General features: G+C 38.6%; 1 protein-coding gene across 4 annotated transcripts in view; it reads left to right on the forward strand.

Moving 5' to 3' along the window:
* Positions 1-13,881, forward strand: part of LOC103458972 (protein phosphatase 1 regulatory subunit 37) — a 40,448-nt gene extending 26,567 nt beyond the window's left edge. For all 4 annotated transcript variants that reach the window (XM_008400134.2, XM_008400131.2, XM_008400132.2 and 1 more), the window contains one exon: positions 13,298-13,881. In XM_008400134.2, coding sequence (XP_008398356.1) covers positions 13,298-13,396 — 99 coding nt within the window. In that variant the 3' untranslated portion in view covers positions 13,397-13,881. The remainder of the gene's footprint in view (positions 1-13,297) is intronic.
* The last annotated feature ends 1,761 nt before the right edge of the window (positions 13,882-15,642 follow it).

Here is a 15,642-nt window from a genome sequence, read left to right on the forward strand (position 1 = left end):
TTGTATCACACAAGTCATGTGATCAACAACCGCATGGTACTACTGGTGGAAAAGATGATGACAACAGGAAGTGGTATGAAGATGATGGTACGGTACAAATATATTCATGTGTAATTTTAATTGCGTTTCTTACTTAGTGGAAACACCACAAATGCAAAATTGTGCTTTTTCGACATTAGCGTAATGTTGACAAAGTTTTGCACACATTTGTAATGGAAATGCAGCTAATGGAGAAATGAAAGACTGGATTTTCCTCCTGGATCTGTCACATCTGGGACTTAACCTCAGGTGGGAGATGATTTCTAGATTGATGAGATATTTACGTTCCAACGGCTAAACTAAACTGCTTGGTCTGATTATGGTCTCAGCTTTGAGACTAAATATCCTACGTAAATTGTTAACAAAGTCATATTCAAATATTATTGAATATTCCAATATCATATTCAGTAGAATACTTCTTGTGTGACCCTGATCTCAGTTTTTTATAAACAGCTTTCTGTGCACATATTCAGTTAATTTCCTAATGTGTTCTTTTTAAAAACTTACTTTGATTTGATTGATAAAGTTTTTTTTTGTTTTGTTTTGTTTCACTCAGCAACTTCTCTCTAACACTTGTCACATCGACACTTTTGCAGAGCCACAGTAGTTTTATGCAGAGGCGAATTTTCTCAGTGGTCATAGCCCAGTAAGTACACATTTCCCACTAAGACATGCAACACGCTCGCTCAAACAACTTGGCATAATGACCAAAACACTGAAAGTTCTGCAATTGATATGGGTCTCCTCTGCATAAGAGGGGGCGTATGTATATAAGCTGAGCACAAGTGGGGGTATCGGATCGCATCGGCTTTCAGCGGGCATGTCCTGAGGCGCCACGCTCAAACAGTCACCCATCAGCAGCTGGCAGCCTCTCATCTGACTACCATGAAGTCCCATGCATGTCTATCTCTCTCCCTCCCTTCATCCACAAGCCACATCCCTTTCACTTGTGAATGGCGGGCTGACTGCAGAAATTGCCCCTGTCCACTATGTGTGCTGAATATTTAACTATGAATATGAAATATTTTGGCAAGACTTCAACCACCTTCAAAAAGTGAGAGCCCCTGCAGCTCTCTGAGCATGCAATCCAAATATCCCGAGCTCTCTGTGCTCTCCTGAATCGATCATCCCGTTGCTGTATGGAGAGATGTCAGGAGACCGAGTGCTGAGTGATCTTCTCCGGTTGGCCACCGGAGTCGGCGACTGAAAGTGAAGCTGAGGAAGATAAGCAAAGGCTGCTGCAGTTTAGGGTTCAGGAAGAACCCGAGTTTCAAACCTTTTACTTTATCTTCCGTCATACTCCTCCTGAATGGAGGTCGATAGAGGTGAATAAAGTTCAACATCGAGCAGCTAAGAGTTTAACATGTTCTGTCCTGGAATTTTGTTTACAGAGTTAATAAAAGCAGCTTGTACAGCTTCATTCAGAGAAGTAGAGAATATATTAAAATAAACATTTATGCACAAAAGAAATAAAAGAAGAATTTAATCCTTTTAGTTCATAATTAAGCATTCAAAAGTTTGTTTTTCTTGTTTTGACTTAAACAGAAAAGAAACATGCAACAGACTGAAATAAAGACATAAAATATGAAAATGTGCAACAACATCAGGTCAAATGAATAACATATCATTCCAATCATTTTCTATATCAAACTATGATAAAGAGGTGAGGACTTGTTTGGTGGCAGCGGTCCCTCCACCTGTAAGCAGGTAGGAACTGAGGAACATATCGACAATCCAATACAGAGATATGAAACAACCACAATCACAACTAGAGAAATTTGCACTTTCCAGTTAATCTAACATATTTTCTGGACTGTGGGAGGTAAAGAAGAGTACCCAGAGAAAACCCACACATGCAGAAGGAGAACACACACCTGGTCTATTAACTATCTGAGTTTCTGGTTTTTCCCTGCCTGCTGTACAGAAGCTCAATGCTTATTTTATTAAACAAAAACGTTATTTTTGCTATGATTTGGATATTGAAAACCTGGAACATTAGTTCAGAATTTGGTGATTAGGCTTTTCTAGTCCAGACTGGGTGGCAGCCATAGTCACCCAGTCTAATGCACAGTCGTGCCCACATCCATTCACCAAGTGGCAGGGGAGGAAGCTGAAAGCTTACCTGCATCTGTCCAGCTGCAACACAGCTACTCTTCCCACAGAAGAGCCATGAACTTGAAACAGTTCTGTTCCAGACCCAAGTACATGCTCAAATCTCTGCATGTCATGATTTTTCAGATAGGTGCTGGATTATTTTTTATTTTATTTTATTTTTTTTTACATTATCACTACATTGGATTGCTATATAGCTTCTAATTTAGAGTGATTCTAAATTAGATTGATCATATTGTCACTGATTTGCACAGCCAACATGAAAAATGAGGCGACCTTGAACTGATGTGGGAGCAGTAATGGGAAGATTGGCTCAGATGTTCACCTGGACCTGAACGAACTGCAGCTTCTATCCAGAGTCAGAATCCTTCCTTCCCACTAAGGTTCAGTAATTTTCTCAACCTATTTTTGAAGAATAAAACTAAAATGAACTTGGATTGGATGAGTTTAGCTGCAGAGCTTCTCATTTATCAAAGGTTCAGAGAATATGCTCGTGTTCCTGCCGTGGATATGTTAAACAAAGCTTAAGCCATATGTTGGTGTTAATCAGCAGATGGTCACTGCTGGTGTTGCTGACCAGGTTTTTGTTGCTGGTGTCATCCTGCCTGACTTTTCCTTCTCAGCCTCTGAGTGAATATTTCTGCTGCAGTAGACCAAGTGAGAAATTTCTGAAACCTCCTCCACCACGCAGGACAACTGGCCACGCTGTCTCACAACATCTCAGCCACGCCCCCCCCCCCCTCCCCAAACCACAGCCTGGACCGGGCACCATGGAGAGGAGGTAATTGGATTTGTTGTCACTTTCACTGGCTGGCAGGCTGGATCTGTCTGCTCAGCTTAGTGATGAAGACATCAGCGTGACAGGAACCTTGGGACAGGATCAGCTGGAGTCCTGGACACAGCCAATAAATCTGTGGTCATGCCACGGCCATGACGCCTTGGCCGCAGCCAGCTGTTACCTCTGCCACCTCCCCTCCGGCGCCGGTGCCCGATCCACAGCTTGGGGAGTGGGCAGCCTTATTAAAGCAGATGCCAGATCCCCTTCACTCTGTTGGAGAGGTCAAGGGGATTCATCCCAAACACTCCTCCGTGCTTCTTGTGGTTCTGGGCAAAATTGGCACCAGACGCTGGTGTCCTGGCATTCCCCGTGAAGCGAACTGTAGTTAGACATCTTATTAAAGTGCCGACAGGAAGCCAGTCAGAGTCAAGCTCTGTAGTTTCAGCTTCATTGCAGCTGTCCCCTGGTTCACCTCAACAGAGCCAATGATTTATGTCTTCACAGAAAGACCACAGAACGACTCAGATGATCAATTCGTATCAGATGTTACATAAAAATATGAGGAAAAACTTGATATATGATCAAAAAAAAGATAAGAACAATTATGTCACTTCTGTTGCAGTTTTTCTCCTCTTATCCACTATAATTTTTTTTTTTTGACTGAACCTCATTCCATGAACTGTGGTAAAAATGATGATTTTCCCAGTTTGTACTGTCCTTATTCCTTCCACCTACTCAAAACCTTATGGTATAAAGTATGCAGTCTTTCAAATATAATTTTTTTCTTATTGTTCCTGTAAACACATCTTACTCCATTGTCCTGTATTGGAATCAGGTCAGGATTGGAGAAGGTCCTTCTTTTCCCACAGCCATTCTTTTGACAAGTTGACAGAATTTGACTTTCCATGTTTGTGGCCTTCTTCGAATTCACAAGTTTACATATACTAAGATTACTATGCAACTAAACAATTTGGGAAGTCAGATGACATTGTCATGGCTTCATGAGATTTCCATTGATTTGTTAATTCATGAAATCCTCCTCTGCGTCCCAGAGAGGAGTGTGTTTTGACATACGATCTGTGATTAATCCCCAAGACGAGAACAAAAGACCTTGAAGACAATTCTGGCTGAAGCTGGTAAAAGAGTGTTTTTATCCAGAGTGAATCTAGTTCTGTACCAACGGAGACTGAGAGGTCACTCAGCAAGGAAGAGGTTATGACTCAAAATGTATCAAGACAATATCATGAAAAGCCAGCTTATAGTTTGTAAGACCTTCATGTTTGGGGACATATCCTGTGGAAATATTCAAGCAACATATCAAGACATTAGCCAGGAAATCAAGATTTGGGCAAAGATTGGTTTTCCAAATGAACAGTAACACCAAACATCCCACCAATTCAGTTAAAAAGTAGCCAAATGGGAGGGGGGAAGCTTGTTTTGAGCTTTCCTGTCTCGCTTCTCTGATCTCATTCTAATAGATTTGGTGGACCAAGCTCTGTGAGCAAAGTGGTCAATAAATATTTCCACTACACCAGTTGTGTCTGGAGGAATGTCCCAAAACTTCAGTAAACTATTGTGAGAAGCTTCTGTAAAGATACTGAAATAGTTTGACCCAAGTCAGACCATCTAAATGGCAATTCTATCATATAAATGTGTAAACATGTGCAATTCTTTTATAATAACATTGATATTCTGCTCTATAGAAAGGTTTTCTCTGAGGGCTCTTGTTTATGATTTTAAAAGTGTAAAGACTTTGTTATAAATTTGTTGTCTGGTTTGTTATGTCATATTTTCACACTTGAAGAAAAGACTGATAGGCACTGACTGTTTTCAAGTGAGTTTTGAAATAGCATTTTTCCCTCATGTTTGTCGGCATTCGAGCGGGGAAATCTTTTCATTTACCTCTAATTATTTCCTAATTTCTATGTTGACGTAGCTACAGCATCATACATTTAAGTTGTGCAGGTTTTCTAATCTAATAGCTTAAGAATAATAGCTTATTGATATGAGTGAGTAGTTTTAGCTCATCTTTACCAAACAGATCACTCCCAGACTGTAGTTGTTGTAAAATTTATGTTTTTGGAGATAAAAAGCATGATGCCTGTTTTTAGAGTCAAAGAAACTGAAGAACTATCTGCATCAACAACATCCAGCAGTCAAAACACGCAGATTTTTTTATTTATTTCTTTTTTTTCAGTGGGGTGGTGGGGCGTTGTGGTGGTGTTGCACTTGTAAAAGTGTGAAGATCAATTAAACAGAGTTAAAAGTGCTATTGGCCGGGGGTCTCTGCAGTGGTCTCCTCAGATAATCAGCAGCCCAGGGCCGTCTGTAATCTCATGGAGGAGTGTTGGCTTTTCCACGCTGCTGCTAAAAACAGGGATTAGAAAGTTACCGCTGATAAACGCTGAGAGCACAGAGGGGATGGGGGCAGGTGGAGTCAGGGTGTTTCTGTTTGGGTTTAACTACAGAAATGTGACTACAGAGAGGTTAAAAATATAGAAATGGCTTTTTGTTTTATGGATAGAAACAATATAATTCCAAAAAATACTTCCTTTCCACCGATACAAATGGAAAATGCCACTTCATTCACCCATCTTTAGATTTTCATTGTGATTGGACCAAACAAACATCCCCGCATCAAATGCAGATTTATTATTCTAATCCCAATTTCATCCGGCCATCTTCAGTACACGACTTCTTCTCTGCATCAGTCTGTACTGGTTGCGGTCAGTCGGCAGGGTGAGTCAACATAAAGGTCTGTTTACTGTGAGATGTGGTGAGGAATAAAGGCTGCAGACGTGAGAGAGACAGTGACTCGAATCAACCCAAGTTGAGTTGCAGTCAGACGTGTTTACATTTTTCTCTTTAGTCGGATCTGGACTCAGTCGATCAGTGTGAACGGATCATCCAGGACTTTGACTACGCTGCCAAAATATGCTGTACACTCTTTCAGTCAGTAGATTAAAGCACATGATTGCAATATATAGTTAAATCTATAAACCAACGTCTTCTAATCAGTTTGTGGACATAGCATTGTTTGAAGTGAGATATCACTTAACGCTGTGGCATTCAACTCCAGTCGTTGAGGTCCGAAGAAGAGAAACTTTTAGTAATCTATTCTACCTGTTTAATAAAAATAAAGCAGAAAATCAAAAAAAATTCAACTTCATGGTCAGGATTTATAATTATGAAAAAAATAAACCATTTTCTGTCTCTCCACTTTAATGTTTGTACTGAAATGCAGATTGAGCTCCTTCGTTTACATTTATAACAGATACATGTTTTAAATGTGTTCTATTGCCTGATGTAAGATCTTAAAAGTCAAAAGTGGTTCATTAATGAAAATCAAATGTTTGTTTGTTCTGCAAAGAAAACTTCTGCACTGTTTTTCAAACTCAAAATGTATTTAATTTCTGTCATTTTCGAATCCGTCTTCTTCAACACTTTCGATCATTTCTTTGTCAAATAATTGTTTATCTGTCTTAACAAGTTTAGATGAGCCCGAGGTGTATTCCTTTACAAATAAAATCACTTCAAATACTTGCACAGTACAATCACGCTGTATATTTCCCTTCACTCCTGGGAGCAGGAACTTGAATTCCTTAACAAATTTAACCAAAGTTTCCAGCTCCCGTTCCAATTTATGAGTTTGTTTTTCCTCTTCATCATGAGGAGGAAGAGGAGGAGGAGGAGGCTGAGCTGCTGCTGCAGGAAAATTAAACAGCCTTTCTTTCTTTTTCTTTCTCTGAGCATTTACAGATCTAAAGCTATGAATTCAAATCGCAACACAAAAACAGGACAATTAACTAAATATAAGTAAATCAAGCTGCATTCCTGCAGTGTTGGATGCTCAGGGTTTTTTTCTGGTCTTATATCAAATATAAGTTTTTATGAAAGCTTCAGAGTCATTCTGAGTCATAATAATTTATTTTAAACCAGATAAAACTTGAAATCACAGCTGCTCATTAGCTGTTGATATGGACAGTGCAGCATATATGTTTGCATTGCTATTCCACCTCATTTGTAAAACAAAACCTCAAATCTGCAGCAACGCTCAGATCTTTCTGCAGTCCGTCATGTTCGCTGGGGTTCATGCTGCAAAAAAAAATTAAACAAAGTCAAGAAAAGAAAGACCTTTCATATGGAGAGTGACACAATAATCCAGTTTTAACACTCAACTATTAAATTCCACTATATAATTTAGACACTTTGACTTTTCCTCACTGTTTTTCTCTTCGTTGACGATCACTCAGCCGGATTAATGCACGTCTCTTTGTCTGCATTGTTGAAACTTCAAACATGTTGAGTACTAAAAGAGAAGCAAACAGCCCGGCGTGTCACAGACGAACATGAAAACGCACGCGCAGACGGAGACGGGCTATTCGGTGTCCAACAGTGGCATCTTCAGTCCGAGGGCTGGAACTGCAGCTGACGAGCGGCAGAAATGCTGGTAATTGCTGCCACTTATGGAAAGGCAAGGGGTGCATGAATTTGCTCAGAGCGCATGCATTAACATTTACTCAGTCGGCGCTTCAGCAGAGCAGCTGAATCTTCTGCTGAAGCGTGTTTCAGACATCAGGGAAGATTGAAACACGATTTGGATTCAGATGTGAATCCAGAGTAAAACGCTGAATGTTTAGAGTCCCGATCAAAACAATTACTGACTTCCAAAATGCACCTTAAACATCGAAATCGCAATGTGAATTTTGCAAAAAGAAAGCAGGAAACTACTGATGAATGTTTCACTTTCATTACTTTGGTCTGGTGCAATAATGTGAAACAAGGAATGATTGTTCTGTGACTTTGACTTTGTAGTTATTTTTTAGCTTTTATTCATTTTTGTTTTGCAAACAATTTTTGGTAAATTATCACATATTTCAAACCACTTGTTTTGGTATAAATCATAAGAACAATGGCACAAATTTGAGACAAATCCCTAATGAAATCTCATTGTAGACGTTTACGTGCAGGAATGGAATAATACGACACCAAGGCATGTGTGGTCACTGAGAGCAAAAAATAACTTTAATGTGAAATTTGACTTCCTGCTGTAATTTCTCTCTGATTATTTTCAGAGCAAGTTTAAATGCTGTGGATTCAGTATTTCTCTATCGGGTTCTGCCATAACATGATAGCAGACAGATACATTTCAGAATCACTGTTTAGTACTTTTTTGTTTTAACTCCTTCCAAGCTTCACTTTGATACTTTTTAGGAATTAAACAGTTTTTTTTTTATCTTGTTTTTAATGATTTAGCTTTTGCATCTGTTTAATGAGTTTGCAGGATGAAATAAAATATCACATTTGGAGAAATGTTGTGAAGGCAGTGTGGTGGAAGTTAAACTTCTTAGCTGACAATTAATGATGAAGTTAAAAAGAAATGAATCTTTCAATTTCTTGTGTTCTTTGTCTTTTTTTTTTCTTCCTAGCTGCTTCCTGTTAAACTTTACCCTTTGCTTCATTGCAAATGTCCGAACTACTTCAGCTGTTTCAGGTTCTTCATTAAACTCTTATCTAATTGACAACCATCTTTTTGCATATTTCTACCACTAATTTGACATTTATCTTTGGTGATGAACTCTAAGTCTTTAAGGTTTTAATTCCTCTGTGCCATCACCCCAATATTTAGTAACAATCATTAATAGAAATTCCTTGGCTGCTCGAGGTTTTCTTATGTGTGCATGCAATTATTTATGAATACTATCTTAAATCTGATCCAGTTAAACTTGTTCATTTAAACGTGCCAGTTGCAGTTAAATCTGAAAAATACTTTTACTTGTTTTGTGTTTTAAAGTCTTCTCCTTTACCACCAAACACATCATTCAGACAAACGTACAAACCTGCAATTGTTCACGCCTGCTGATTGAGTTTTATTTGCAGACAGCTGTGTGCAAAACACTGTCAGGATAAACTCAGCCATTGGTTTTTTTTTTTTTATCCAATTAAGTCAGAGTAAAATTTCAAACTGAAAATTTGTTTTATTGTAAGCCAAAAATATATTATATCCTTTTAGTCGCTGGTTATTAAAAGTGTGAAACTTTTTTTTTGTTATTTGGTACTAATTGCTCTTTTGCACCTCCTAAAAACAATTTTTTTAAAACTTCTTTTATTTTGCAAAAAAAATTTAAAAAAATCTGACAGTTTGCACCAACTGTCCACTTACCTGTAATTGCAAGGTTTTATTTAAAAACTCAGAAAAAGAAGAGAAAACACAGAATCAACGAGTGTTAACACACATCAAGATTTAAAGGACATGTTTTGATAATCAGTCTCAACAAAACAATTTTAAAAAAATAAAAGAAAAATATAGAGGATACGCAGCACGCATGGCGCTCGACTGGCGTCTGAGGTGTCATTTACATACATTAGCATATAAAGTAATTGGCACAGATGCCAGGAAGCAGCAGCAAACAGATTAATTGTCATCGAGCAGTCGTGGTGACATCGTTAAAAATGAGCTGCTTTTAAGGCTCCAATTATCAGAGAATTTCTAAACTCATCTTTTTTTATCATCACCGTGCTCTCTCTAACACACACACACACACATACAGAGAGACTATCAGTCTCATAAGAATTTGTGGATGTTTGAAACATGGCTGCTCTTGTTCGCTATGTGATGACGAGTTTTCACAGACAGGAAGAAGAATTGGTTTCTTCTCGGCTCTCAGGTTCTGCGTTTCTGCTGTTTGGCTGTAAGCAGAGAGGAGCTGCAGCTGCAGCTGAGCTTTTCCTCCCACAAGAGCAGAGAGGGGAGGGGAACGTAAAAGTTTAGTCTCTTCATCAAACTCACACAAATCCACCTTAAAAGTTCCTGAAACCTTTCTCGATTTGAAACAGTCACCTGAACTGTCAGTTTGCTTCAAAATACTCTTCTGTTCCTCTTAAAGAACAAAATCAAGATTTCTGAGGGAGCTATTTATAAAATGAGAACTATCTACACAGAACAATATCAACCCAGCAGGAGATTTCTTGTTGAACCACTTTCAGCTGCAGTAACCTAATTACCTACATTTTATCAGACTGTAACATCTGCCAACTTTTTTTTTTTTTTTCATATCATTGAGGTTTAAAAATATTTATTTCTGCACAGCTCCATCACAGAATTCAACCAAGTTGGGAGCTGAACTTTGACTAGGCCATTTCAACGTTCTGTTGTAGATTCGCTGGTGTTTGCCAGTTCATGACAGTTTGGGCCAAACTGTCAGCCCAGGCTGCTTTTAGTCATGTTGCCAGAGAGAAGAAGCTTTGTCTTTAAATCCTCCCAAATAAACTGTACTTACTTTTTATTCCACTTGTCCTTTAAATAACAAGATATTAATAGAGTAATGTCTGTAAAGTCTGAAAATGAGCTTGTTTTGCAGATGTTTGCTGCTGTGGAAGAAGGCTGAGTGAAAGGTGTTTGAATTTTCAATGTTTTGAATAAAATTTTACAAAAACAAAACCATATTTCGGGGGAACTTGATGGAGAAATTCAGCAGTGTTACAATCTGAGGAGTGCGGTGGTTGATGGGCCTAACCAGATGATTCAGATGTGTTTATTTGTAAAACATGAACTCAACTGAAACACAGTCGAAAGAATTAATAAATAATCATAACAATAAAACTCCATCATGGAATGAAGCAAACAATATGTATTTGTTCAGGGAGGAAGACAGAATTAATCACCTCAACAGATTAAAATATGCTCCAAGTTTGGCAAAACTGGTTTATACAAAACAAAAACTGCAGCATTTGTGTGCATACACAATCTCAACATGTAAAAAATAAAAGCAATAAAAAAGTTATTTATATTTGTATTTTAAGCATTTAGCTTGAATCGCAGCAGTTTTTCAAATTCCAGTGAAAGAGCCACAGTGGGACCCTGACCCTCTGCTTTGGCAACATTAATGCGTTTAGTCTGTATTGATTTTCTAATTCAGGCCAGCAGAAGGCTGTTGTCTTCATCAGCTGAGGAGCTGAACAAACACAGAGTCTGTCTGTGGCACCGAGCCAGAGGGAAACTACCCATCTGAGGTCTCCTCCTCTGCTCCGCCTGTAAACAGCTCAGATTCTGGTTCTGTGTGCTTAACGTGTCGATTGTTCCACCTGCTGACCCAGAGCAACAGAAAAACTGTTGACAGCAGGAGAGAGTGTGTCTGGTTGCAAAACTTATGTCAACTCTCTACGACTCTGGATTTTCAAGAATCTTGATTTCTGTGCAAATCCAAATAGCTTTAAATACACATCCATTTATCTGTTTAACCATTTTTGCAGCACTCTGGTGATTATTTCTGCTTATTAGCTAAACACGGTGTAGTAAATCTATAGGAATGCTTTTCCCAAAGTGAGGTAACCGAGTTACTGAGCCTCCATTTTGATTTTTCCTTCCTATACCTGATGGTTTGTTTAGAAACACACTGACAACCAATCAGAAACAACAGAACAAGGTGTGAGCAGAGCAGCTGAAACCCACTGACTAAACACTGACGGACCATAATGACTGATTAGGGTCAGGTGTGATGATCAGTAAATGAGTGCATTCACTGAATTAATGCCACAAAGGATATTTAAATTTAGAAATACGTGATTTTCCGTTGATAGACCCTTAAGTACTCGTCGTGTTGTTGTTGTTCAGAGGAAAAGTCACAGGAACAGACCAAGATCCAGCCTCAGTGTGTGTCTCTGTGTGTGAGCCCAGCACTGTGTGTGTGTGTGTGTTCCTGGACCTCCTCTGACCTGTTTGGCTGCAGGGCTTGGCATCCCTCTAAGCAGAAGGAGGTGACTGTGAACTCTGACCCCCTCCAACGCCTCCACCTACACACACACACACACACACACACACAAATTAACACAGACTTCTACCGGCAGAAGGTTGCATCTCTGTTCTCCACATGCCCGCCTCTCACCCATCCACCCTCCGCCTTCTTCCACATCCTCCACCTACCCTCTATGCTGGCAGAGCCTTGTGAGCGTGTGTGTGTGTGTGCGTGTGTGTGTGAGCGTCAGGTTGGCTGCTGCGTGGTGAGCGTGCCCTCTGTCATTCACGCAGAGCCGCCCTGTCCAACTGTCACTTCCTGACAGGCTGATAATCAATCTCTTTATTAACTGCTCTGCTGCAGACCACCGCCACGGTGGAGGAGAGGCGGGGGGGGGGGAGTTTGGGATAGGCAGGAGTCAAACCTCTGCTTTGCTCCAGGATGTTAATTTACGTAAGAAAACCCTTATTTTGAAAGGCTAAGTTTAGATTAAAACCTGTTCAAATCAGTAAATCTATAATTTAACGTTTCTGCTCTGCTCCTCATCTTTTGGTGGTTTTTTGTAATTTCTTCACGTCGTCTTGATTAGTTTTCCATGCGTTCTTCTCTTCAATGGCTTTTTATTTGAATCCTTTTCATTTGGCCGGATAGAAACAAACATTTCTGTGCAAATGTGAAAAGAACAGATAAAATTGTTGCAGGCCTTTATGAGTGAATGCCAGCAAACAGTCATGTTCTGATTTAACTTAAGTTGGCTTGAAAGCTGAAGAACATAGAAAGTAAATGCTGCCTGAATTTACATACAGTTACACAGGAGAAATTCCCAGAAGTTAAGCCACATATTGCTGACAATATAACATAAAGTTTAGCTTTTTTTTTTTTATTCTGACTTTTTTGCTTTATATAAAAGAAATGTTTATCTTTAGCATAACTTTGGGGAAAAAAAATCAGCCTTTTACATTTAAAGTAAATACAAATATTCAACATCTAGTTTTCCATTGAGGATAAGAATTTTATTATTCAAACCAGTTGATGTTTTTATTTTTTTTACATCTCCTGATTTACATAAAGAAGAGATTTCTTAAGTCTAATTGTACTAACGGAAAAAAGTTTTGTTCCAAAAATTTTTTCTAGACATTAGAAATTAGAATTATATCCTATTTTATGTCCAGCACAACACATGTATTATACAGTAACATTTGATATCAGAGAAATCACATAATTTTTGTCTTTAAAAAGAAAGCTTTTAGCTTTCTTTGAGCTAATGAAAGTGGTTCATTATTTTAAACCACTTTCCTGATATTATAGACTGAAATCAGGCATTTCTAACAAAACGTCGTTCATTGAAATAAATCGTTTCAGTTGACAGAATCACTTTATCATAGTTCAGCTACTCATTTAGATAAAAATATCCTCTGAAATGGATTTTCTTTTGAGCTTTATCTTCAACATAGTTTTAATAAAAGTCTAATAAATTCTAGTGAAAAACAGACACTTTCAATTGGACAAACAGAATGTTAAAAGAGCAAAAGAACATCTTCCCTATTGACCTGACTGGTTACTCCTAAAACTATCAGCACGGCGCCTCCATTTAAACCAGTACCGACTGTGTTGTTTTCCTGTTGACCACCAGGACGAGTTTCTGACAGAGACTCAGAAGAGGCTCCAGGCAGAGATCACCCAGCGCTGCAACGCCAACGCCAGCCGGCTCCAGAGAGAGAGAGAGAGATGAACATGGAGTGATGCTCTAGAGTCTAAAACATCTGACTCGTGCATGTATGAGTATAATAACTCCTCTAAAAGTAATGAGCCATTCAACACATACAGATACTACTCATATGTGGATGGGCTGGAAAATAGAAGAATCTGCCCGATTATACTTGTCTTTTCTGCGTGATACATTCTGGTTCACAGACACGCTCAGATTTAATGTCCACTCAGCTAAACTGTAGTATTCCTAAAAGTCAGCATGAATGATCCAGTTGTTGTTCTCCATAGTTTGGTCTGAAACGTAGGAATCAGGGCGAAACGTAAGATGTTTTTACTGAAAGGTAACCTGAGAAGGATCTACTGTTTGTTCATCTCAAAACAGCTGCATTTAGACCAAACAGTGGACTCAAAATGACTCCTTCCAATAATCTGACGGGAAAACTGATGTTACAAAACATAAAATATAAATGTAAAAATATACTTGTAAATTTGGATGAATCATTAAAAACTTTGACAAAAGTTTTTCACTTCTTTTCTGCTCATTTGTTCTTCCATCATAGACTGGTGATTATTTCAAAATGTCTGCCACGGCTGCAGATCATACCCAGGATCAGTGCCTGTTCCTGTGACGTGACTCGCCATTCCAACAGTTTGTCATTGCTTTTTATATATCCTCTCATTGGGAATTGGCGCCCCCCTGTGTTACGGAGTATAAGTGCACTAAGAAAGGATAGCTTCAGCTTGAGTTGGTGCCTTAAATAAAAAAGCCTTTTTTTTTTCCTTTTTCTAATTTAATCTAGAATGTTTGAGCTTATTGTGGCTGAATCAGCCATTCTTGGCAAATCAGAGTATTCACCAGGGAATCATCAAAAGAATTTATTCTAAAAAAAATTGTCTCCATTAATGGTTCCTGTATTTAATTTAAATTTGGCCATCAAAAATAAAAATAAAAAACTTTCTCATGGTTCCTGTTAAACAGCTCATAAAATGGCACTTAAGGTGTCTACATATTTGCTTTGTGTGTGTGTAAACATGACAATGTTTTCTATTAGATTTCCTCCATCTTTGTATCGTAGGTCATGTCTTTCTCCATTATTATATCTTCCAAACACCTATGTAATCACACGTGAATGTCAATAAGGTGATCAGGTTGCCTGTGTCACACTTGCCGTGGTCTTAAGGCTGCAGAACAGATGAACGGCCGAGAGGATCTACGAACTTCACACCTAAACATGAATACATTCTCACTCTCCTCCCACATGACACTCCACTGCCCTCCCACACCAGAGTGGGAGGTGGAACCTTCCCAACATCCCTCTCCTCCTGCCAGTCTGACCCCAGAGCTGGTTGCTCAGTCCAAACCCTCCCTGAAGCCTGCGGGGCCTGAACCCGGTCCAACCTGATCCTGGGAGCTTATCAGCATTTGTGGTAAGACTCCTTCATCATCATGAAGACTTCCACAAATAAAGTTCCTGTGATCACACAAGTCTGAGGTTTTTAAATGCCGTAGAGTTCTGCTAATTCCAGACAAGTTAAAACATGTTAAAATAAAAATGCATTAAACAGTAACTAAATGGAAACGTTGCAGAAGAAGTTGACACTCTATTTAAAGAGGCCAGTGAGAATTATAAATTTTTCCTGGAAGGAGATTTTTCAAAAGTTTCCTTCAGATTTTTTAAAACCTAACTCGTGCTGCTCAATAATGTTTTTCTTTTTTTTTTCTTTAAAAACTCGTAGCAACTTTAACTGAAGTCCAGACACAGATATATATTTCTGATAAATAAAGCAGTTTTTCTGGATGCTTATAAAGAGGCTTCAGTTTATTGTCTAGCTTAGAGGAGTCTATAAGGCGGCAAGCCATTTGTGTATATAATTCAGATCCTTGATGTCAGGTTTTGTTCTCCTCTAGTATTTCAAGAATACTAGGATTCGCTATAGTTGACTTATATTTGACCAATTGTACAGTTAAAAGAGGTAAAACATATAGTGAGTCTACAAGGGCATCTAGTTGACTAATGAGTTATTTTATTGTCCTTTGTAGGTGAATACATAATGAATACAGTCAATAATGTCAACTTGTGTGACCAAGTCATCAATTGGACTAATTATTCAGAGTATTTAAAAGTCTTGCTAGTACTATAAATGCAGAATTTTGTAGCAAATTTAAGTTCTGTATCGAGTCAACTTGTACGTCAACGTGTTAAAATTGTGCGACTGAAAGTTAAACTAGTAGAGAAAAAGAACACCTTATTATGGTAAGGGTATTGA

The sequence above is a fragment of the Poecilia reticulata genome, linkage group LG22 (genome assembly GCF_000633615.1).
Source record: "Poecilia reticulata strain Guanapo linkage group LG22, Guppy_female_1.0+MT, whole genome shotgun sequence".
NCBI classification, from domain to species: domain Eukaryota; kingdom Metazoa; phylum Chordata; class Actinopteri; order Cyprinodontiformes; family Poeciliidae; genus Poecilia; species Poecilia reticulata.